This window comes from Rhopalosiphum padi, chromosome 3, assembly GCF_020882245.1.
Source record: "Rhopalosiphum padi isolate XX-2018 chromosome 3, ASM2088224v1, whole genome shotgun sequence".
Taxonomy (NCBI): Eukaryota; Metazoa; Arthropoda; class Insecta; order Hemiptera; family Aphididae; genus Rhopalosiphum; species Rhopalosiphum padi.
Window position 1 is genome coordinate 70,132,946 of NC_083599.1, and position 25,385 is coordinate 70,158,330.

General features: G+C 25.6%; 2 protein-coding genes across 3 annotated transcripts; one reads left to right on the plus strand and one right to left on the minus strand.

Moving 5' to 3' along the window:
- Positions 1-717: 717 nt before the first annotated feature.
- On the minus strand, positions 718-25,385 carry LOC132927245 (inactive peptidyl-prolyl cis-trans isomerase FKBP6-like). 2 transcript variants are annotated; one of them, XM_060991746.1, is made up of 3 exons: positions 25,256-25,385; positions 4,233-4,654; positions 718-1,875 (listed from the first exon to the last, which is right to left on the minus strand). In XM_060991746.1, exons 2-3 carry the CDS (start codon positions 4,522-4,524, stop codon positions 836-838), a joined length of 1,332 nt encoding a protein of 443 aa, XP_060847729.1. In that variant the 5' UTR covers positions 4,525-4,654; positions 25,256-25,385; the 3' UTR covers positions 718-835. The 2 variants fall into 2 exon arrangements, with proteins under 2 accessions (XP_060847729.1, XP_060847728.1); XM_060991745.1 differs by lacking the exon at positions 25,256-25,385 and adding an exon at positions 4,748-4,957.
- Positions 5,144-15,788, plus strand: LOC132927244 (zinc finger protein Xfin-like). The gene is made up of 3 exons (XM_060991744.1): positions 5,144-5,698; positions 5,782-5,910; positions 13,677-15,788. The coding sequence occupies exons 1-3, from the start codon at positions 5,540-5,542 to the stop codon at positions 15,282-15,284; spliced, it is 1,896 nt and encodes a 631-aa protein (XP_060847727.1). The 5' UTR covers positions 5,144-5,539; the 3' UTR covers positions 15,285-15,788.

Genomic DNA, 25,385 nt, shown 5'->3' on the forward strand with positions numbered 1-25,385 from the left:
AAATGAAAAATTCTAACACTTTTTTTTAGAGCATATTTTAGTAATTTTTAGGACAACTGCATACATATTTTATAGGTTTTTAGGGCATATAATTGTTAGCCCTAAAAATAGCTAAAAAGTGAATATAATTACAGAGGTTGTTTGAAAAAAAAGCCACACAATGGCCTTTATAATTTGTTGGGTTTTTTTTAATTATATACTCACAGATTTATATATAACAAATAAATAAATCTGTATATTTACTTAATAGTTAAAATGACAAATGTTCACTCTATTTTCGCTTCTGGCATCTTATAATTACTGGGAATTACGTTAATTGATAATTAATGAGTCATGGATTAAGGGGTTTAATGTGAGCATGGAATATTATAGAAATATTTTGCTCCTTGAACAGTTTATAGATGAAAATCAGTGTGAACATTTTGGAGACGATTAGTCAGAAATGGTATTATATGTATATGAATGTATTACAATACATTGTAATACAATACATATGGGGAGTTCAATATAAATTTCTTAAATAATAACAGTTCAACAACTTTTTATACACAAGAACGCAATACACAACTAATACAAAGGAGTATGAGTTTCCATTATTGGTAAGTTTAGATCATATATTAAATAGATATCAATACTATTGAGTATTCACCGAGTATTTGATTTCCATTATTAAAAATCAACCAGCTAATTTCATTTAATATTTATAAATAAAAAGAATTAATTATTAATTATCATTTATTAATTAATTATTGTACAAATTCAACATTTTAAATAGAAATAATATGAAACTTGAACAATTGTTAATCTAGAAATTAAATTTAACCTTAACAATTAGTTATTTTTGAATTGCGATACAATTTGTTGGAACACCAGCTTTTGTAATAATGTGAACTTGGAGATCATAAGCACTTGCCTTATTTTTGACTACCTCTATATCATCTGGGTTTTTGTTCAACATAACTGTTAATACATCTTCATCATCATTATAAAACTCGATTAAATGTGTATCGAATACTTCCCAAAATTTAGGAGCCAACCTTTCATTGTCATCAGCATTGTCGTCATCTTTAAATGTCATTATTTCAATGTTACGATGAAATTCTTTATCTTTTTTTAATTTATGAATTTCACTATGTATCGTTTCATTTTGAGGTTCAAGTTTCAATGCAATTTGAATCTTTTTATTTGCTTCTGTAAAATCTTTAAGTAAGCGTAATGCTTTTCCCCAGTTGAAAAATAATTTTACAGAGTGCTTGGAAAATCTTTCTGAATATTTCATTGCTTCTATACCCATACGACAAACTTTATGAAAAGCACATTGCTTTAAATAGCACAAGCTTAAATTAGTATAAAGCTTATTCAAATATTTCATCATTTCTATTTCTTCATTGTTATTTTTGCATCCAGCTATATGCAGTAGTTCCAGTGCCCGGTTATATTTAAATATAGCTTTATCTACATTTCTAAGTTTAAATTGTTCATTAGCTTCAAGATGCAATTTTTTAACTTGTACAAGATTTTTATTAAATAAGTTAGGATCGCGGTTATCCCTATCAAAGGTTAAGACATTTTCAGGTGATAAATAGGAAACAAGATGGATATCAAATAGAATAGTTGCGTTTGGTGGTATGCGAGGTGGGCATCCTAATTCTCTGTAAGCCAATTCTGGCTTTATTATAAACCTTGAGAGTTCACCCATAGTCATTGTTTTAATACCTATTTCTAATCCTGGTATAAGTTCACCATTACCCAATGTAAAACGTTTAGGTCGTCTTCCTTGAACATATGTTACATCAAATGGTTCTTGAATGTTTGATAAATAAGCAATGTAATGTACAAAAACTACATAGTTTTCTGGTACAACTTGACCGACTCCTGCAATGTAGACAAATAATTATTATAATTTATACTATTTAACTAATTAAGAATATTAAATAACTATTTAAAAATGCACTTATGTTCCGATTTAAAACATTAACTATTATAGTTTTAAAAAATGAAGGTCTTATATATTGTCGTCATTAATTTAGACAATGGTATTGTGGAAGAAAATGATTCGGAAGCACTTGTGTAGATAACGAGTCTTGAGAAGACATCAAAACCCACATGCTTTATCTTCCAAACATACAACCAACATTCCATATTTGTGTTGTAATATGTTTAATATTAAGAGAACATTATACCTGCATGTGTTACATATAATATAGACAATTTTCATTCAGCAGGATTAATTTTGTGATATTAGATTAAATTAATCTATCATCAAATTTAAAGGTAAGAATATTATTTAGAAAATATTATATGCTTTTATTGATATTATTGTTTTAAAGTGAATTATAGCTATGTAAAATATTACAACTTTAAAATAATAATATCAATAAAAGCATATAATATTTTCTAAATAATATTCTTACCTTTAAATTTGATAATAAAATAAATTTACTCTAATATAGAAGGTAAAATCACAAAATGTGTTCGGCTGAACATAAATTTGGTATAATGTACATTAGTAAGTCAGAGACAACATATGCAGATAATGTCCTCTTAAAAGCAAAACCTATTGCCAAACTTACATGGCAATACTAATTATTCAGAGAAACTCATAAGATTTTATTAATATTTATTTTAAAGTGAGCTATAATTATGGCTTATATAAATGTATATGTCATATTAAAATTAAAATATCAATAAAAGTCTGCAAGGTGCCTGAGCTAATAAGTCATTCACTTTAATATAAAAGAGAAAAACACAAAATTAGTTCTGTTGAACACTGATTTGCATCTTGGCATATTAAACTCGTATATTTAAAATATAAAGACATGAGATAAAGATTTTTATGTCTTCTTAAGACTATCGACGTCTACATAAGTGCTTATGAAATTTTCTTTCATTGCAAAACTAAATTTAATTAAATAAACGGCAACAAAATATGGGACCCTAATTTTATAAAATTACATTAAGAACTTTTAAGTTAGAATATTTTTGTTTTACATTCTATTTTAATGATTATTTATTATATTTTTAAAACATATAATAATTTCTACTAAAAATAAGTGTATGCAATATCATTATTTAATTAGGTATTTAATCAGTGCCGCAATAACCGGGTGTGTTGCGTGTGTCAAACACACGGGCCCAGGGCCCCAACCTATAATGGGGGGCCCAATGATAAAAATTGAAAAGTATGTAGAAAGAAAAAAATAAAAAGATTTTGTTATAATAATATAATAATAATTAATAATTATTGAACAATAGATCGATTTTGTCTTCTACAACACAACGTTATCGTATATTAACGTTTCTTTTGCGGCCCGTATAACCGAAATTAAAAATAGTTTGGTTGCAATTGATTAAAGCGCGTCATGCGAAGGAACGCGTATTTTGACCGGCCTATATAGTATGAGTTGAGAGATCCTTTTCAAAGCTTAAACTTATCAAAAATTACTTACGAAACTCCATCGGTCAAGAGAGACTTTCAAGTATAGCTTTGCTTAATATTGAAAGACAACAAACAAATGATATTAACATAGAAAATATAATTGACAATTTTGCCAACAAAAAGGCAAGAAAAAAGAATTTTTTAAAGTGAGTAATGTATTTTTTTTTTCAATTTTTTAATTGGCTGTTAATGCTTATGTATAGTGTGTTCAATTAAATTGTTACTTGATAATTATTTATATTTAAAATTAATAAAAAAAGGTTACAAATTATTACATTTATTTATTTGTAAATACATACCTGTATGTGTTTTCCTTATGTTAACCTTATTTTTGTTTATATTTGTATGAGTAAAAATTCAAAATTCCAAAGTATGTTTTCAAATTTGGAAAAATTAATTTTCAAGACAGGGGGGGGGGCATTAATTTTATTTGCACACGGGCCCAAATTGGTGTAGTTGCGGCACTGTATTTAATCTATGTATTTATAACTAAATTATTTAAAATAAAATTACTAAGTACCAACATATATGTAGAGAGGTTGTTAAAAAAACATAAATATTCAAAAAATTGTTAAATTCCTACTTAAAAAATAAAATTTTAAACATAATATATAGCACCGCACTTAAGACTCTTGTAAGTTGTTACTAATAGTAAAATAATAGATACTCATAAGATAGTTAATTCCTCATTAATTAAATTTCAAGTATAGAAATCTAAGAGCTAAGATGTTTAAGATGATTTGTTAATTGTTAATTTTTAATCAGTAATAAAAATTTAAAAATCTATACTAACCTTGTTCCAGTAATATTTTTAACACCTTGCGATCGCCAGTAACATCTTCATAGTTTGTATTAGTAATGAGGTGGTTAAAAGACTCAAGATTGTCACCTTCCTCTCCAATCATATCGAAGTTAATAAACTCAGCCAGCTCATCTGAATTATAAGAAAACATATCGTTAAAGTCTTCTTTGGGTGTGTTATCCACCGTAAAACAGTATCCGTCCTGTGTATTCAGTATTTCTTCTGACGCTGTTTTGAGTATATTGAGTAAATTGGGCGGAAGGTCGGTAGTGTCGTCAGCCATTGTGAATAATTCAAATAGATTACGACGTATACGAAGTTATTCGTTGGTTATTGACAAAATCCGATATTTATTTTGTCTTGATCCTTCAGTTGACGTTATAATAAATTGCAAGATGGTATCTGGTACAAATCTGGAAATTCAGTAAATTAATTTTAGCTACACAATTAAAAATACTCTTAAGAATTCAAGAAGGATCAGCTAAATATAAAAATCTAGTATAAACCTGTAATAGTGTAATAATATTGGAGTTTCACGTGTTAATTGATTTGTGCTCTAGAAAATGATAATATTCTAGAAATATAAAAATTTAAAATCAAATCAAATAACGTAAAGATATTCGTATCTCGCAACGATAGATACGGAATACGCGAACACGGAAAAAGTCAAAGTACGTGTATATATTGTAAGCAACTGTGGTGTGTGGAAGAAATAATAATTTTATAACGATAGTGGGTTTGGTCCAGTTCTTCCCCTGATAAGGAGATTTGATTAATAACCGATATGAAGTTATTCATCGAGTTTGGGTAACTGCTTGGAGATAATTGTAAACTCTTTGAAAAATAGTTCTAGGTTATGTCGTTTTCTACATGCACAAACCATGATTTGCAATAAACCACAATAACGATGCGCGTCTCTTAGCCGTTTGACGTTTTTCATTGGTCCTTCGTTCGTACCGACTAACGACGCTTGATTACATTGTTCACTGCCCGCCAATTTGCGCGTCTGTTCACTGTTTACTGTTGTAGGCACGCACATCGGCACATTAAAGTGGCGTCTCTCCTCTCTGTTGGTTGTTTCATTTTTCATGTTGTTTTCATTTTTGAATTAAATTGAAATTTGTCTTTAATTAATAGTGAATGAAGTGCGTCCTATAACCGTCTGTTACTAGTTCATCGTAAATAATAAATGTAGCTAACTGCATTAACCGCTGAAGTTTGTCGCGTTTAGTCTCCGAGTGCCGACGTTTGTACTTTTTGGTTTCTCTGGTCCATGATTGTTTGAAGAACCATTAATCATGAGTCAAATGCACCTACATAGTGAAAACTTCGATTTGTGCAGAGTTTGCCTGTTGGAACCCGAGTCCGACAGAAGTATGAGATTCGTTCACATTTTTACGACTGTTCACGGAGATTTTATATTGAAGAAACAATTGGAAGAATTATTAGGAATTAAAGTACGTATATAGCTGATATGATAAATAATAAAAAAAAAATATAAGAACAATGAAATAAAATTGATATTTAAAATGTTCCTTAGGTTGAAGCAAATGATGTAAAACCCAAAATGGTTTGCGATAGCTGCTTTAAATCATTATTTAGTTTTCATGAGATGAAAAAGAAAGCAGCGGAATCTAAAATCGTCATCAATTACATCGCTTTAAAAAAAGTAACCATTATTATTTACGCTTATTTATTTATTTTTTTTTATTTAATTTTTGGGTGCCTTTGTACTTAGCATATCTATGATATATATATTTAATTTCAAAATGCTTCTACATAATATGGTATGTTTTTATAAATTAATGTTAGTATATGCCTATGTATGTTAGTAAGCATTATTAAATTATAGAAACTTATACATAAGTGTTTCTTAGGTATGTATTTATTTAAATCTCTGTTCTATTCTGTAATATACAGTGGAACCTCGATAAGTCAAAATAAATGCTGTTCCCTTGCTAAACCTCGATTACTTGAAAGAAAAACTGTAGATAACTTGAATATTCAGAATTCATAATATAGACAGATAACTACGGATAACTTTTATAATTATTTGTCTAATCTGCTTGTGCATTCCGATAATTTAATATAAGCATGTTTATTATTATATTTTTCATTTGGCTTATTTATACTGCGTTTGATATTATTCGAGATATTACGAGAGGTGTTATTAAGGGGCCTCGCTACTGCCGTCTATTTGAGCTCTAAAGACGTTAAATTTTGACAAAATTAAAGTTAGTTTAAGATGTCCGATTTTGATTTTGAAAATAATTCTGAACTCGACAGAAAATTGTCTATAGATCATCTGGTACAATTAAATCTTATATTCTAATGAAGTAGTAATAAAAACTTAAAAATATGAATTTTTCAAAACATAATATAAAATTTAAAATTAAAATTAAAACTGGAAAGTTTTGTACGATCTACATTTTTCTGCTGAATTTAAATATCTTTTCAGAATTAAGATCGAAAAACGTTAACTAACTTTAATTTTGTCAAATTAACGAGTAAGTTGTCGTAAAATTTGTATAGTGAATTTTTAATGTTATCGAGTTATTGATATGTGCATGCGCGTACGAGAGTGGCAACCGTCGATGATTCCAGCCGGTACCCGCATTGAATTTCACTTACACTAATAATCATTTACAACTAATACATAGATTTCGCCGGCTAAGACGAGATTATGAATTGCCTAAATGTTGTCCCTTAAGAGGATGTCACACTGTTTGTTTTCTCTCTCTAGCCCACGCGCCACATAGACAAAACGCATTTACGCAGTCTGAGTAGAACTCTATCAATTTTGGTTCTGGAGTAAATATACCTATTACAAAATTAAATTTTGATAATATATCTGAGTACAAGACGATGAGTTTTTTCCATTATTCTCAATACACAACGTTAATTATATCATTTAGAAATAGCTATAAATTACAACTTTTTTAAATAACCTTTAAATTTTCAAAATTTCAATTTTTTTTAAAAAACTCATCGTCTTGTACTCGGTAATATTATCAAAATTTAATTTTATAATAGGTATATTTACTCTAGAACCAAAATTGAGCAAGTTCTACTCAGACTGCGTAAATGCGTTTTGTCTATGTTGTGCGTGAGCTAAAGAGAGAAAACAGTATGCTGATATCCTCTTAAATAATATCCGTAACAAGGCCCCTTAATTGATATCGATCAGTTACAAGTATGGTGGTATCAAATGTAAAAATTATTAATTATTTAATGATATTTTTTAGTTATAATTTTAAAATAATAACAATACCTTGAACAATACACACTGTAATTATATAATTATATGTGTATACTATAACTATATAATAGTTAAAAACTTATGAAGTCTACATTTTTTCTTAAAACTTTGATAATTTTAAAACCTCTATAAGTTGAAGAAATAGCATTTCCCTTGAATTTAGGTTTCATGAGGTTCCACTATATATGTATTTAATTTGTATTTATTTATTATCATGTGTTGTCTCTATCTTACAAGTGTATAACATTATATGTTTAGGCTCAGTGATTCTAATTTAGCTGCGTTAGTTAAGAGGATGTCAGCAAACTGTTTTCTCTCTAGCCCATGCGCAACATAGACAAAACGCATTTACGCATTCTGAGTAGAATTCGCTCAATTTTGGTTCTAGAGTAAATATACCTATTATAAAATTAAATTTTGACAATATTTTTGAGTTCAAGATGATGAGTTTTTTGAAAAAAATTAAAATTTTGAAAAGTTAAAGGTTATTTAAAAATGTTGGAATTTATAACTATTTCTAAACTATATAATTAACGTTGTATAGGAAATAATGGAAAAAACCCATCGTCTTGTACTCAGAAATATTATCAAAATGTAATTTTATAATAAGTATATTTACTCTAGAACCAAAATTGAGCGATCCTACTCAGACTGTGTAAATGTGTTTTGTCTATGTTGCGCATGGGCTAGAGAGAGTAAACAAACTGTGTGCTAACATCCTCTTAAGGCTGTTGAAAGCCAACCATTTTTAAGGGGTTGTATTTAAGCAATATTCGTGAGTTATGTGTATAATAATAAAATATTTACTTTTATTAGATATCTATTGTTATTTATTTTTAATATAAGAATTTGGTATTGTACAAAAACTCTTCATTTTTAAAATGCTTATTAGTTATTAACTATAATATAGCTATAATTATAATTTACATTAGATTATAAAATTATTTTTCTGGTAAGTACTTACTGATAAATAATAAATCAAAATATTTACATTGCAACGTTATAAATTATTATTGCCATTTGACATTTATTTTTAAAATTTAAAAGTTCTATATTAATACATATTTTTTAATAGTTATAAGTAATTAATATTGTTATGTACTTATGGATTAACTGTAGCCTGTAGATGTACTTTTAGTTACATTATTGATTGGCAGAAAGATAATTGCTAAGAAATTGAAAAAAAAAAAATTGTAACGAGAAAATAACATAAGTTACTTTTCTATTTGAAAAGTAATGTAATTTCATTACAATTTTATTAGAGTAACGAGTAAAGTAACTTAATTACATTTATCTCTAAGTAACGAGTAAAATAATTTTATTACTTTTTAAAAGTAACTTACCCAACATTGTGCTATTAGTAGTGTTTAATTATTCCATAGTGATCAGGTAAGCCGATCCCCATAAAATATTACCTTAGGATAAGATTAACTGTACCAGAGCAAAATAAAGCACTAGAAGTAGTTTGAGAAAAATATAGAAATATTTTCATTGATCAATGACTAATAAATAAATAAAATTAAAAATTGTTTTTCTTAGTTATGCAATTTATATATTTTTACAGATATTCTGAATTTTGGTAAATAACACCTTCCTATAATAAAATCTGATCTATAAGTATTCAATAACTAATACATTAACTATCTATGAACCGACAGATTTATTAAAGAAAGAATGTTTAAATTTCAAAATTTGTCACAGTATTTAATTTTATTATTTAAACACCACTTTTGGTAAACTTGGAAGGAGTGGTATTTTGTTCATTTATTACATGTGATTGTGTTTCTATTTAAAAATACTTCTCATAGGATTTTATTTTTATCAGCAATTTCAATTGTTTACTTGAATTTAAAATTAGAAGTAATTTTTTTACTATTCATTACTATTAGCTTCAAATATATCTGCGTACTCTATTTTTAGAATATGGACATTTTTTCTATTATTCTCGATAAGTCATCTATAATCTATTCAAAATGAGATTGTACCTCAGTAGCTAACTTGTGCGCATGGGCGTGGCTTCGTTCCGCAGTACTATCATAAGCTTTTTTTGAACTATTGTTTCACTGTAGGTAGGGGAAGTGTCTGACTGTCCTGACAAAAACTGGTCGTCGCCGAGGTACAATCTCGTTTGACCTACATACCTATATATATATTCCGTTTATAATATTTTAAAACAACTACACTTATACAAATTGTCTTAACTACCTAGAGTTGGTACTATGTACAGAATATTACTTTTCAGATATAGCCCAATAGACTGTATAATTAATTCAAAAACAATATAAAAATTTTATTTAGCCATTGATTTCATAATGCATTTATATTCTACTTCCTTTTTAATTATTTATACTAGCTATACCTGTATAACCTGTGCCCAAGTTTTTTACAAACCATATACAAAATAACGGGAGGTCTAATTTTGTATAATATTACATGTTATATGTAGTCAATTACTGTCTGTAATAAGTTTTCTTATCTCATAATTCCAAAGCCGGGAGGTTGACTTTTACTTAATCACCTCAAAACTCAATTTAATTTTAAAATTTAAATTTTTTTTGATTCTGAGCCATAAGTGTAGATTTTACAATGACGTTTTTTTTTAATTTTGGTGTCATCAATTTTTGAGACAGAAACAATAAACAAATACTTTTATTCTCAACTTTAAGGCTAGTCAATGGTTTCTGATAAAAAATTAGATCTAGATGATACTTTTGAAAGATAAAAATTGATAATTCACGGTATTTTTAAAAATAATTGGGGGGAAAAAAACTAAGAAAATGAGAATTTATTTTAAAACCTAATATAAAATTGATTTTATTTTTTGGTATATCTCTTGTTTTCTTTGTTTTTATAAAGAATCATAGATCTATGATATTTTTTTAGTTTTTTTTCAGACATTTATTTTTTGATCAAAAAGTTTGAAAATATAAGACAAAGTTCCTCTTAAATTATTAAATATTAAAAAAGAAAATTTTTAAAAATATTAAAGACATGAACACAATTTTTTTTTTATAAGCATTTTAAGTTGAATTTTTCATAAAATTTAACAAAACCATAATAATTTTGTAGTTAAAAATTGGGTTAAAAATAGATATTCTTACCTTATAATTGAAAAATTAATAAAAAAAAAAAAACATTCTATTAATTACTTTAAAATGTAATTTAACCTCTTTTATCCATCTACTCACTTATGTACTAATGGAAAGATGGGGAGGACAACCTCGCTGAAATTCTCAGGAAGAATTAATTTCTTTTGATATTTAATTTGTTGATCAAAAATGATGAAAAATCTAAATATATTGTACTTATTTGAATTAATTGTATTTTACTTAGGTATCACAAATTATCAATGAATAAAATAAAAAATGTACATCTTAAAATAATAATATAATATAATATTTATAATTTTGATTATAAATATTAAATAATATAGCTTAACATTGTCTTATGCAAGTATCAATAGTATTCAAGTATTTCCTAAAAATTGTTGTTATCACATATTACTACAACACTGTATCCAATAATAGCTTGAATAGGTATTGCATATTTTTTTTGAATGTTAAAAAACATAATCTATTCAAATTTACAAAATGTTTAATTCAGACCATCCAATTTGTTAATTTAAAAATAACCACCGCCCTAATAAATAAAATCTGGTCTAAGTATGCAACTGCATCTAACAATCAAAACATTCTCTCTAATTAAAAAAATAGTATTTTAAGACTATTTAACTTTATTCATTACTTTAATCTAGTACTTTACTTTTATTTATATAAAAACTTAGAATCTGTTATTAAATTAATCTTTCTAATATCATATTTTAGCGTTGTTGATGTGTACAGTGTACCTATCTACAGCGAGATCTGCAATATTAATTTTTAATATTATTACTAAGTGAATATTCCAAAACTATTCAAGTTTAAATTTTAAAATATGCTTATCTAGGTTATAGATGTAAATAATGTTTATTTTTAAATATACATGTATATCAAAATTTAATTAATAATTTTGAATTTTGTACAATTTAAGTATTTACAATTTTCTTTGAAAGCATCAGTTTATAAATTGTGAACCTATTTATTTCTTTAATACATATTTACTGTCTATTATTGCCACATTGCCACTCTTGAAATATTCACTAATGTATATCCCACTCTTGATTAATTCTAATTAGGGTTCTAAATTTGAAATGTTTCAATTGAAATATTTCAAAATTGAAAATTTCACTCTTTTTGAAATATTGAAAAATATTTTTTTCTTTTTTTAAATGTATTCGGTTATAGTTGATTAGAAATAATATATTGATTATATACAGAAAATATTGATAGTAAATATGCAAAAATATGCACTATAAATTTTTGATATTTACCACTTGTATTATTTTAATTGGGTCCTTATTGGTATTATTATTATTATTTATTATAAATATTTTCTTTATTTCGCTTAATAAACCAACTTTTGAAAATTTTCACTTGCAAGTTGACGTGATTATAAATTTTAAGATAAAATAATTTATATTTTATTTTTCATTGCAAGAAAATAAATTTCATGAAATTTTAAAACCCTAATTCTAATTACAGTGTTCCCTCGTTAAAACAATTGTGATGGGACCACAAAATTACCGATTCATTTAAAAAAAATTGTGTAAACCGATGTGTTATTTTACACTCGAATACATATTTTTTTATTTATGTAGGTTCTTCAAAAAATAAATTTACATTACTTTGGTACATATTACATATAAACGAATTTGAATTAAATTTTTTTTTTTTTAATTTAAAACATGTAGATTTCTGAGTGATTATAGCTTGATAGTTTTCTAGGCTGATTTCTGATAAACTGAGGAATTAAAAAAACCTATCTTATAGTGTAGAGCCATTTTCGGGACCGAAAAACCAGTTCGCATTATCCAATAATTTGTGTTAACCGAGTTTGTGTTAATGACGTACTGTAATTATATTTTTATAATTATTATAGGATTTAATTATATACTTTACTGTTAGAAATCATGACTTAACAGATAGATATCAATTATTACAATATTTTGTACAAATTTTAGTTTGAATAAAACTAGTTGTAGTTACATTAAAATTGTTATTTGGTGAAAAACCAAGATAATGGTATTATATTTATTTGAACTTAGAACATAACATTATAATTTATAAAAAAACTTGATTCTATGTATAAATGTATATATATATATTAATAGCTTATGTTTTATATTGGGGAAAAAATTAACTTAAAAATAAAATTAATTAATTTACGGGTTCCTGCAGATCATGGAAAACAATTTAACTTGTTAAGTAAAAAAATTATTTTTAAATAAAAAGTAACTTATTAAGTATTTAATTTACTTAAAGTTGACTCAAACTTATAATGTCCAGTCTAGGAAATTGTATTTCCTACTTTGGACATGCCACTTTTTCTATCCAAATATAACAAAAACTAAAATGAAATGAACTGCTTATTTATTAAAAAATTAAAAAAAGATTTTTATGCAACTTAGTTATTAAATTTTAAAAATTTACCTTGCTATTCAATTGAAAATTTTTAATTATTGCTATAAAAATGTACTTACATTTTAATATATTGATTTGAATCTAAAATATCTATATTCATAAATTATGCTATTTTTAAGTTTCAGCAAGAAATACTTTTGAGTAACATTATAGCTATACAGAGTGTCCCGTGAGGATTCACCTAGTGTCATTTATATATATATAATGAAGTTATCATGTTTGTGTTAAAAGACTCACATGTACAAAGACTATATTTTTGTATTATTATATGAACACGAGCCATGTGTTTGATAACACTATCAATATTAAATTATTCACAATTTTTCTCGAAACTTAAAAAAAATATTAAAAATCATGAGATCACTAAAAATAAAATGTTGAAGCGTCAAAGTGTCAGAAAAATAAACTTTACAAAATGGCTGATTTTTTTTTACTTTTTTACCAAAACATTAAATTAAATTAAAATGTTAATTAAATACCTAGTCCTTGTTTCTGTGAGTCTCTTAAAAAGAAAATAGAATTATAGTATCTCCATTATTTCAAAAGATATTGCTATAGGTAAATCCTCACAATACTCCCAGTATAAATTTATATTTATCTACAAAAAAATGAGCACATTTTTGTGATTTTAACAAATTTTTGTATTTTTGTTTTTAGTTTGGTGCTACTAACCCTGGAACGTCTAAGGAATTAAACTCATCACAGAATTTGAGTGATAACAAACAATCAGTTATTTACCAGAGGAATTTAAATGACCCTTGTAGTAGTGGTAGTAGTAGTAGTTTCTCTAAACAGGGTACTTCTAGTTGTTCACTGACTTTTAATAATTCAAATTCGGGATATGTTGCTAATGAATCTGATGATGACTCTGTTCAAATAGTAGCTTTAAACGAAATTATTAAAGTAGATGAAGACAGTGAAGACAGTGAAGGCAGTGAAGATGGTGAATACCGTGAACCTGATGATATAGAAGATTTTTTAAGGGAATTAAATGCAAATGCATCAGACAACGAAGAATCTGTTAATAATGATATTAAAACTGAATTCGTATATACATCAAACGATGAAGAATCTGCTGATAATACATTTTGCTCGGAAGCAAGAGATGTGCCTTCAACATCTGGATATCAACCTATTTGCAAAAATAATGAAAATGAAAAATTATACTACTGTTCCATCTGTAAAAAAGAGAATTTGCTCAATCATGATTGTTCTCGAAACAATAAAAATTTTTCTACTTGCTTGGTACCTAATTGTCACATTTTATCAAGATCAAAAGAAGATTTTTTACCACATTATCAATTACATATTGGTATGTCTCCTTCAGCAGATATGTGCAACCGTTGTTATCAAGAAATAAAAAGTTCTGACCATGTTGTCAATGGTTATCACAGACACTGTAATAATGTTAATACATTTAAATGTTATACATGCAATATTATATTTCATAATATGGGAGAATTTGCCCATCATAAATTGAAAAAACATAATGGCCTACTGATGGACTCTAATAACAATTATTTATGCTTGTATTGTGAAGAATCTTCTCCTGAGCTTCCAGATATCATTGAACATATTAAGCAATGTCTTGAAAGTCAGGCACAAACTGGAACTACAATTCGTATGAAACTAAAAATACCTACTACAGCTAAAACAGAATTAATACCTGTTGCAAGAAAAACTTTGAACAAAAAGAAGGTTCAACGTAAAAAAAGAAATAAAAGAAACAATAAACGTACATCAAAAATGGTACTTTTTACTTGTTTGAAACCTTCTTGTAATTTTATCTACCAAACCTTTACTTTATTTAAACAACATTATCGTGAACATTTTGGACTTGGGACTAAATTGGTATGTTGGCAATGTTGTAAAGCTTTTAATGATTTGACTGGTCTTAGAGCTCATCAAGTAAGAGAAGTCTGTTGTACACCTGGCATGTTCAAATGCACTGCATGCCCTGAAAAATTTGATGATATTCAATCTATAAGCAAACATAAATATATAAATCACGATGCTACTTTAATAGCCGCTAAAAGAAATAATAAAACTATTTCGTGTGAGTTTTGTAAATATGAAATTAATGTATTAGATTTTAAAACTCATGTGACCGCATGTAAAATGAAGAATAACATCAAAAATACTGATCCTCTGGAAAATCATAAAGACTGCTTTAAATGTAAGTTTTGTGTAAAAGTGTTTCATTCAAGAGTATCCGTGTCAAATCATATGAGAAGTCATAAATCATCATTAAATAAAACATCTTAAATTTGTCCAACATTCAAGAAATAGAGTGTCAGTAATAGAATATTACTTAATATAGACTATACTATTAAACTAGGAGTAAATTATTAGTTCTATTTTATGTTTTGTTTTATATTTATATACATTGCTCTCATTTTTTCCTTTACAATGTATATTTGAATATTATTTTAATTAGATGTAACATTTATTTTAATTATGGAAAATAATTTGTTCCATATAATTTTGAAGTTTTTGATTAGTTTAATAGGCAGGCTAGCAACTAAATTGACATGAGAACAAAATAAATATATCAAAAAAACTGCTTATATTAGAAAGTATAAAGGCACTTATAAATGTAAGTTTTGTAAAAGTGTTTCATTCAAGAGTATCCGTGTCAAATCATATGAGAAGTCATAAATCATCATTAAATAAAACATCTTAAATTTGTCCAACATTCAAGAAATAGAGTGTCAGTAATAGAATATTACTTAATATAGACTATACTATTAAACTAGGAGTAAATTATTAGTTCTATTTTATGTTTTGTTTTATATTTATATACATTGCTCTCATTTTTTCCTTTACAATGTATTTTTGAATATTATTTTAATTAGATGTAACATTTATTTTAATTAGATATAACATTTATTTTAATTATGGAAAATAATTTGTTCCATATAATTTTAAAGTTTTTGATTAGTTTAATAGGCAGGCTAGCAACTAAATTGACATGAGAACAAATAAATATATCAAAAAACTGCTTATATCAGAAAGTATAAAGGCACTTATAAATGTAAGTTTTGTAAAAGTGTTTCATTCAATAGTATCCTTATCAAGCCACAAGAGATGTCACAAACAACCGTCTTTAAATGAAAAACATATTGAATTCATCCAACATTCAAGAAACAAATTATCAGTAGCAGGATACAACATTATATAGACTACTATTAAACTAGGATTAAATTATTAGTTTTATTTTATATTTTTTTGTATGTTTCTATACATTGCTCTCATTTTTTTCTTTATAATGTATTTTTGAATATTTTTTCATATAGATGTAATAGATGTAACATTTATTTTAATTATGGAGAATAGTTTGTTCCATATAATTTTGAAGTTCTTGATTAGTTTATTATGTCAGCAACTAATTTGCGTTAAAATAAGGATATTAGATTAAGTTTTTAAATGTATAAGTAACAGTTGATAATTTTCAAACATTATTAAAAACAATTAAAAAGTTATTAAAAGGATACAAAATCTGTTTCAATGAAAAATAAAATTGAAAAAAAAGTAATAAGTATTTCATCTTACTGACAAATATCTTGAATTTGTTATACTTTAATTATAATTTTAAAACTAATTAATTGTTTATGTTAAGAAAATTATCTTCATTGACTGGACAACATAAAATAGAAATAATGTTTTTATGCTAGAGCTTAATACTACAATTATTTGTTCTGTGTTTTGTTTTTAGTCATTTTTTTCTTTTTTATGTTATATATTTGAATATTTTTTTTAATTATAACACTTTTAAGTATGGAAAATAATTTGTCCCATATATTTTTTAATTTTCAATTGGTAGAAGGTCAGCAACAAAATCCTATTAAAATTAGGATATTACATAATGTTTTGTAATGTATAAGTTACTGTCAATGATATTTAGACATTATTTTAATTTATAGTTGGCTGTTTTTTCTTGTTGGTATTAATATTATTAAGGTAGTTTCCCTGCAACGTCCAAAGAGTGGAACAGCGCGACGTCATGACGTTGTGTCTAGACGCTTACACTATGTCTTGACCAGTAGTTGACGCTAGATACCACGTCTGGACGCTGCATGGAAATCGTACCTTAAGCTAATCATTTTAATGAATGGCTATCAAAAGCAGATAATGTCACAAAAACTTAATTAAAAATAATTATTATTGTGATTCGTCATTATTATTAACAACAATAAACTTAATAGAGTTTTATAACTAATTAGGGACTTAAAGCAAAAAATAACATATGATGAATTATTAGTTAAAAACAATTAATTTTGTATTCAAAAAGTATTATAATTTTAAAAGAATTAAATACTATTGTATTGTCACATGATGAACTGCAATCACATTTTAAAGAACTGAGCTACTTAGCTAAATGACATATATTTATTAGAATATTGCAGTAACATCTATCGAATCCTTAAGATTCTATAGTACTGCTGTCTCGAGTTCCTTTATGAAGAGAAACAATTACTTTTTTATTTGATAAATGGAGAAAATTTTCAAGGCTGACTTTTTCTTTGCAAGCAAACATTTTAATCCTATAATACAAATATCTTAGAAAATAAAATAACCATTCTACTATACATATCTAATTTCTACATTAGTTTTTATAATTTTTTTTATTTATGGTTAACTAAATTTACAATATTGATGTTTATTTTTTATTATAATAAATAATTTTTTAAAAGTGAGCAAGTTAATGAAAATATTCACTTGTGTCAGTTTAGGTTAGGTTTATATCTAGTTATAAGTTATAAGTTAATAGTTAACAAACAATATACTCATTTAACTCTTTAAGTTAAAATTAGTTAATTTTACATTTTAATCATAACCAGTCGCGCTTATAACTTAATCGTGAAACATACAACTTATTAATAATAACAAAACATTTATCCAACTACATTCTTATTTAAACCAAATTATTAAATTAAGTAATATTAATTATTTTTTTATTTGTATTTAAAATAATTTTATAAAGCTTGAAAAATCAATAAAAAAAAAATGTCACAGCACTTAAACAATTTATGAAATTTGTGACCTGGTTATATATGCAAGGAAATATCAGCGACATTGGATTTTAACAGACAACTGCAAGAGAAATTGAAAATGGTGATAACCATTGAATTCGCAAAAAACTGAAAAATTCAATGGCTAGGATATGTAATGCACAATAATGCAGATACAGCAATTAGGTTAGAGTACTAAACTGGAAGCCAGAAGGCAAAAGAACATGGAGTCGTCGCTCTCAGAAAACAGATTAATGTAATAGACCAGTTAATATCCATTTTGAGTTTTTTTTAACATCATTAAGTATGGAAAAAAATAACTAAGGTTAATTTAATGGTCTATAATCTATATTTAACTTAATAATTGTTTATCAAATTAAAAAAATTATAGTTCATTTTTTGTTAATTTTTATGACATTTTTAAAAAAAAATTTACAACGACTTAAATAGTTCTTCATTATTGATGTATTGCATACCATTAAAATGATGTCACAGTAGTTCCGATGTTGTGTATTTAGTTTAAATGTTAGTGTAAAGAAACCTATTATCAAACTTAATGATGGTGTTCTCTCGATTAATTTTGAAGTGATTTATGAGTATGTAAAATGTTCATAATTAACAAAATTAAAGCATCGTAAAATACCAACGAGTGAACACAGGTTATGTCCTTGGCTATCAGTTTGATAATAGGTCGATTCACACTAAAATTTAAGCTAATAACAAAAAATTGAAACTGGTGATTGTACATTTTGGTATGTTATGTGTTAGTAATTACAAAGACAATTCATCATGCGGGTACTATGTCTTGTTAAGAACATAATTTAATATTTAACTAAATTTTCTTATTTGTTTAACTTGGCCGGCTTTGTTAAGTAAAAAGCCAACTGGTGCTACCTCTACTGGCTAGCATTATGTACACCGAAACAGCTGCTAATGTCCATACGTGCATTGGCCAGCGGGACGTGTGTGCCCTGTGAACCTGTCTAGTGCAGTCATGCCACTTGTTTCAACACCTGCTATACGCTACAACAATTGCTATAGCTGTCTGTGCAGTACCGTATTACATGTTTATAAAACCTGAGCGTTATAAGACTAAGAATAATGGGGAAAGAATTATATTAGAGAGCCCGATACAGGCCTTTCCCCAAACACGATTTACCAAAGTTGGAGCGAGTACCTTTACGCCAGTGTAGTTGTTCGTACTTATAATTATTTTTGCCAAAAAAAACACTTAACATTTTCAATAAAAATACACTGAAATTATACGCGAGACTTAAATTATTTGAACAAAAGCTATTGTACTATCCATACATGGTTGCCTGCATATACGTAAACCGCTACAGATTTAGTGGAGTTGGAGTAATTTAATTTTTTACAGCAGAATTTTTTTTGAAAATTATTCGATTCTACAGGGTCAAGAAGGTAATTCATCAACAAATCATTGTTGAGGAAGATCAACTGCAATATGTTTACTTCGACGACTAAAGTAATCCCTTATTGTTGCCGCTCAACTAGGAGGTTAGATCTATGAGAGACCACTGAGACCATGAACTACAAGTTGCTATACAAAAGATAACAAAAGCATTCAAATGTAAAACGGAAATAAGTGATACTATTGATTACACCAATTGAGTATGATCTGGGGATAACAAAAATAATTTAAAAGGTGATAAAAAGAACGTAATGATGATATGACTAAATTATTAAATCAAAATTTCAAACAAAACAAACAATATTCAAAGTGGATCTATGTATATTTAACAAGACAAATCGCTTATTTAATTTGGTAGAAACACCATTTTTTTTTCTAAAAAAACATCAGATTACGTCTGTATACATGATCCATGGACGGATATCAAATACGAATACCTACACAAAATATATATATTTGATTAGGAATGTGATAAGGAAACGAGATATTCACATACACTAATTATTTCATATTCGGAGGAATATAGTGTTTAAAATGTAAAAATTCTAAAAATATATAGAAAATAGAAAATATAGACATAAATACAATTTATTTATATTTTATTATATTCATTTAATCACTAGATAATACAATATTACTAATATTACTAATAACAATTTTTATTTATATTATATCAATACAGATCTCATTTATTTTCTTATATTATAATTTATAACTATTAATTATTTTTATTATATTATATTATAATTTATAACTATTAATTATTTTTATTATATTATATTATTATTATATTACACTAACTATATATTTTGTTCTATTAATGGAAAAACATGATTATGTAACTATTAACCAATGTAAAAAAATTTTTATCAAATAATATAAACACTATTACAATCAATGTAAAATTGAAAAATAATGGATGGAAATGAAATGTTTAATGTAAATTTATAAAATATTGTAAATGAATTTAAATACTCGTAATAACTCGTATTTTTACTGAATTGTAAATTAACTAAACTCTAAAAGATTTCTGTCTTGGAAGTTTAAGAAGTGTAAGTTTAAGACAAATATTTTTTTTCTAATGAAAATTATAATATAATTATTATTTCATATATATTATTGACGCCTGAATAATAATATTTATGTCTAAAAATTAATACTGTATAATATAGAACATTGAATTTTAATTCAAAAGCCATCGAAGGTTAGGTTGCCATTAAAGTAGCCATTATATGATTATATTATAATAAAGACTGTGAATTTGAGGGAGTGCATTTTTTTTTGTGGTTGTGAAACGTAGCTTTGTAAGTATATAAATTGAATTATGTAACATTAATTCCATTTACAAAACTTTTATTTTGAATTTTTTGACGTTTTTGGCTTTTTAGGTTATATATTTTTTTTTTTTAGTTCATGTTTTGGTATTTTTAATTAAATTCCATTAATTAACATCTTTGAAAACATTTTAAAAATGTTTTTTGCAAATAGCATAAAGAATTAATAAATTTCAAAATCAAAATTCAAATTAAATCAACTTTTTATTTAATAAATACATTTTTATGCATATAATATACTAATATCAATATAAATATAAAAATTAAAAACCATTTTAAGTGCATTTTGTACTATAATTTTTCACATTTTAAATGCATTTTATATTGAACTTTTTTAACATTTTAAATTCATTATTTTAAGATTTTTTAGTGCATTAAATTCATAGCCCTAATTATAATTATACTACTACTACCACTAGTACCACTAATAATAATAAAAGATAGTTGACCAATGAGATAATTGGATAAAAAATAACTTAATTTATTGTATAGGGATTATCTTCTACAATGTTAACATCTGGTTCAATGTAATACACTTTAGCAACAGCAATAAATAGTAGATCCACTATGGTATTTATAGCATTAAAAATCTTGGCTATTGCTTGAAGTTTGATATATCTATGAACCTTAGCAGATGGAATAAAATCACCTATGGGGGGAGATGAACCTTAGTAGCTTGAATATTAGGAATATTCCCTGGTCATATATTATTATAATTATTTATTTATTTCAAATTGATTATTGGTAAAAAGAACAGGACGACTATAATGTTAATAAACTATGTAAAATAATATTTTATAATAATATAATAGATTTAAGTAAAAACTTTCTCTTTACATAAAAAACAAAAATTAAAACTTTTTTCTGTACTATGAGAGCAATGTAAAAATTCTTTGACTGTAATTACACTAGTTGTCCAAATTATGGTGGAATTAACTCTCATAGAATTCATGATGAATTTCATTTTAATTCTTCTTGCTTTTTATAATTATTCAATCAATTAATGATCGGCGATATGTTGTTCCATTACAATATTATTTAAGTGTTCTATGACCAACAAGTTATTTTCAAGTAATTATTAAGATAACATTTTAAATAAAAACTAAAACCACAAAGATAATGTCTACTACAACCAAGGCAATTGAAATAAAAAATAATAATTTTTCAACTCTTATCTAAAATAAATTACTTATTTACATATACACAGCAAAGATATAAGTGAAAATTAAGCTGTTGTTGATGGGTTAAAATTTATAAAATATTAGTAAAATTATTTTAACTTTTAGTTTTAAATATTATTTTTATAAATACATTTGTGCATTAACTCGAATACATATTTTATTTTATAGGTAGTTATCAGTGGCGGTTTATCCCAAAAATGGGCCTGTGTGCAAAACTAAAAAAAGGCCCTCCTCCTACATATTTTTATTCTAAATAATATAGATATACATAAATTTATATTTTATCAAAATGATATACTGATATCAGATAAAGGAAAAAAGAACCATTTGAAATTGAAAACAATTTTTTTACTTTTTCGTACATAACTGAATTTTTTAAATTTTTTTTTTTTTGTGAAACGTTGGGCAATAATGGGCCCCCCAAGCCGAGGGCCCGTGGCATTTGCACACATCACACACATGTATGACATTTGACAATAACTGGTAGTTATATTTAATGGATTCAAAAATGTTTATATAAAGAAATTCAAATATTCAAATAATTTTTAATATTATAATAAATTAGTTTGATATTTCATAAAATAAATTTAGGTATCACATAATATTAACTATTTTTGTAATATAAAGTACATTCAAATATAAATAAAAACATTTAAAAAATAAAATAATAAATAAATACTTAAATTTTTAAAAATTTTGAAAAAACAAATTGATTAAACATTTTTTGTTTGTTAGATTTTATTATTTGACTCACATAACATTTTTTATGTCATGATGCATCACTTGAAATGTTTAACAATAATATTGATATCTAATAATATTATAGAAGACCCATACAAAAATAATATCTAACAATTTTATAAAAATTTAATAGTTAATATAAAAAAAAAAAATATTTTAAAAGGTGAGAAAAAGTATTAGGAATATATTATAAAACTGATAACTTAGAAATTTACCTACATTTACAGTTAATTTAAATTCATACAGCTACTAATTATTTTCTTATTTTTAGAGTAAACGGTTATGTACTATTATGGACTTCAGTGTCATATGCAGCCCCGAATTGGCAAGATATTGAATTATCGAGCTTAAGAATTTCTAACGTTTGATTACAGCTACAGCTACTATACAATTTAAATAATTCAAATTAATTATATTTTCTACCAACGATTGTACTAATTTAATTAAAAAAAAAAAACTACTAACACTCAAAACCAACTCATATTTTGAGCAGCTCACCGAGTTTTTCTTGGTAGCTCTTCAGACCAATCCGGCCCTGATCAATATGTGTGCTTTAGGACCTGCTAAATATTAGTGGTTGCTCAGTTGCTGATTAATACTGATGAAATAAATAAATTTTTATTGTTAAAATAAAGTTAAAACCTATTTAATAAATAAATAAAATTAACCTTACCTTATGCTATAAAGTTAATATAAAATATACCTTCTCACAAAAAAAAAGTATTATATTAAATATCTACTTGAAATAATATGATATAGTAAAATTAATGTATAGTTACTTTAAATAACTATGTGTTGTACAATAATTTAACTAGGTACACTATTATATAAAAATTATATTTTACTCTAAATAATATAACATACATTAAGCATTTGGCATAGGTATATGTTATGTCATTATAGTAGGTGTTATACGTTTTTCAATTATTATTCGAGTACCAAATATGAAATAACTATAGAATTATCTAAAACTACATTAACTGGTCTATAATATTATAAATTCGTATTAAAACGGATTATATGGTACCAATACATCTTTATCGACCTCGGATCTGATTATGGAATGTAATATAATAAAGACAACCTCGGTCTTATAATGTTATCGTTTTTATTGTTTATAATAAAATTGACAAATTTAAAAATAAAAATTAATAATAATTAAAGTGACACAATAATCGTAATCGTAATTACAAAATAGCGAAGTATTTATAATTGTGTTTAATAATTTCTATTTTACACAATTTTTGTGTAACTTGTTCATAATTTACACCTAATCAAATATCTACCTAAGTATATCAAACCCATCTCTGAATTCAATGAACAAAATTTAACTTAATACCAGTGCCGTAAGCCGTAACTACTCTGCGTGACGCCCTTGGCGAATTTTATTTTGGTGCTTATTATTGATTATTGTATAGGTATAATTTTTATATAAATGCAATAATATTACATTCTTACGTAGTTACGTGTTAATAAAAATACTGCTATATTTTTTTTAATAATTGAGTCTTTATAGCTAATGAGTTACCTATAATAGATTGTTCATATTATGTAAGTTTTAATTTACAAAAAAAAAAAATAAACCAAAAAAGCACGTATCTTATTATATGTAAATACATATATTATAATATAAAATATTTCTATAAATCATTGTCATTAATATTAAAATATCTTTCTAGCCTTTGCTGCCGTGAAATCGACTATACTCTATGTAACGTCGTCATAGCTGATTGAATTGCTCGTTTTAAGAGTTATGATCTTTTTGAAACTGTACATATTAAAATGATCATAATTTACTTAAAAATAATAATATCAATAAAAGGCTACGTGGGGCCCTGGATAATTATCTTTTACCTTTAAATTTTATAATAGGACAGTTTACTCTAATATCAAAACTAACAGCACAATATTGAAAATAGTGATCGAAAATTTCCTATATCGCACATGTATACGACGGAGACAACACATGCGGGTTCTACGTCGTCTTAAATTCAATCGTTAATATTCCAAAATTTAAGATGTTCCTGTCCTAACGTTGAGCGTAGAATAACTCTACGCCGTAGATCGTTATTTTTATAATTTTTAATTTACTAAAACTTCGTTCACAAGAAACCACTCTCACTGGAAGAGTAAGAAAAATTCTTAGGGTTATTTCTATGTTTGGATTTATATCTTTTAAAGAATTAGAATTTATCACGATGATCAGATATTCAGTTCCAATAGAGAGATCAGAGATGCTATATTTAAATCGGAAAACAGTGACAACACTTGGTGTTTGAAACATATTAGTTCTAAAACTAACTCTGTTCCATCTAAATATTTCATTGCAAAATCAGATGCATATTTATTATTTTTTTTATTATATCGTCTGATTGATGATATAGGTAACTAACAGATTATTTCGATTAAAATTGAGGTTTTAACTAAAATTAAAAATAAATAAAATAAGTTTGATAAAAATGTCTCTAATATATACATATATGTGTGTATAATTATTTATTTGCAATACGTAATAAATTAAATTAAATAAACATACTTGATAGTTGATACACCGTAGTTCAGGAGTACAGCACTTAGCTGGCTCTTGTATCGAAAAACACTATTACTGAAGAATTACACTAAGTAGATAGGTACTTACTATATAAAATACGGAAACCGACTGGTGA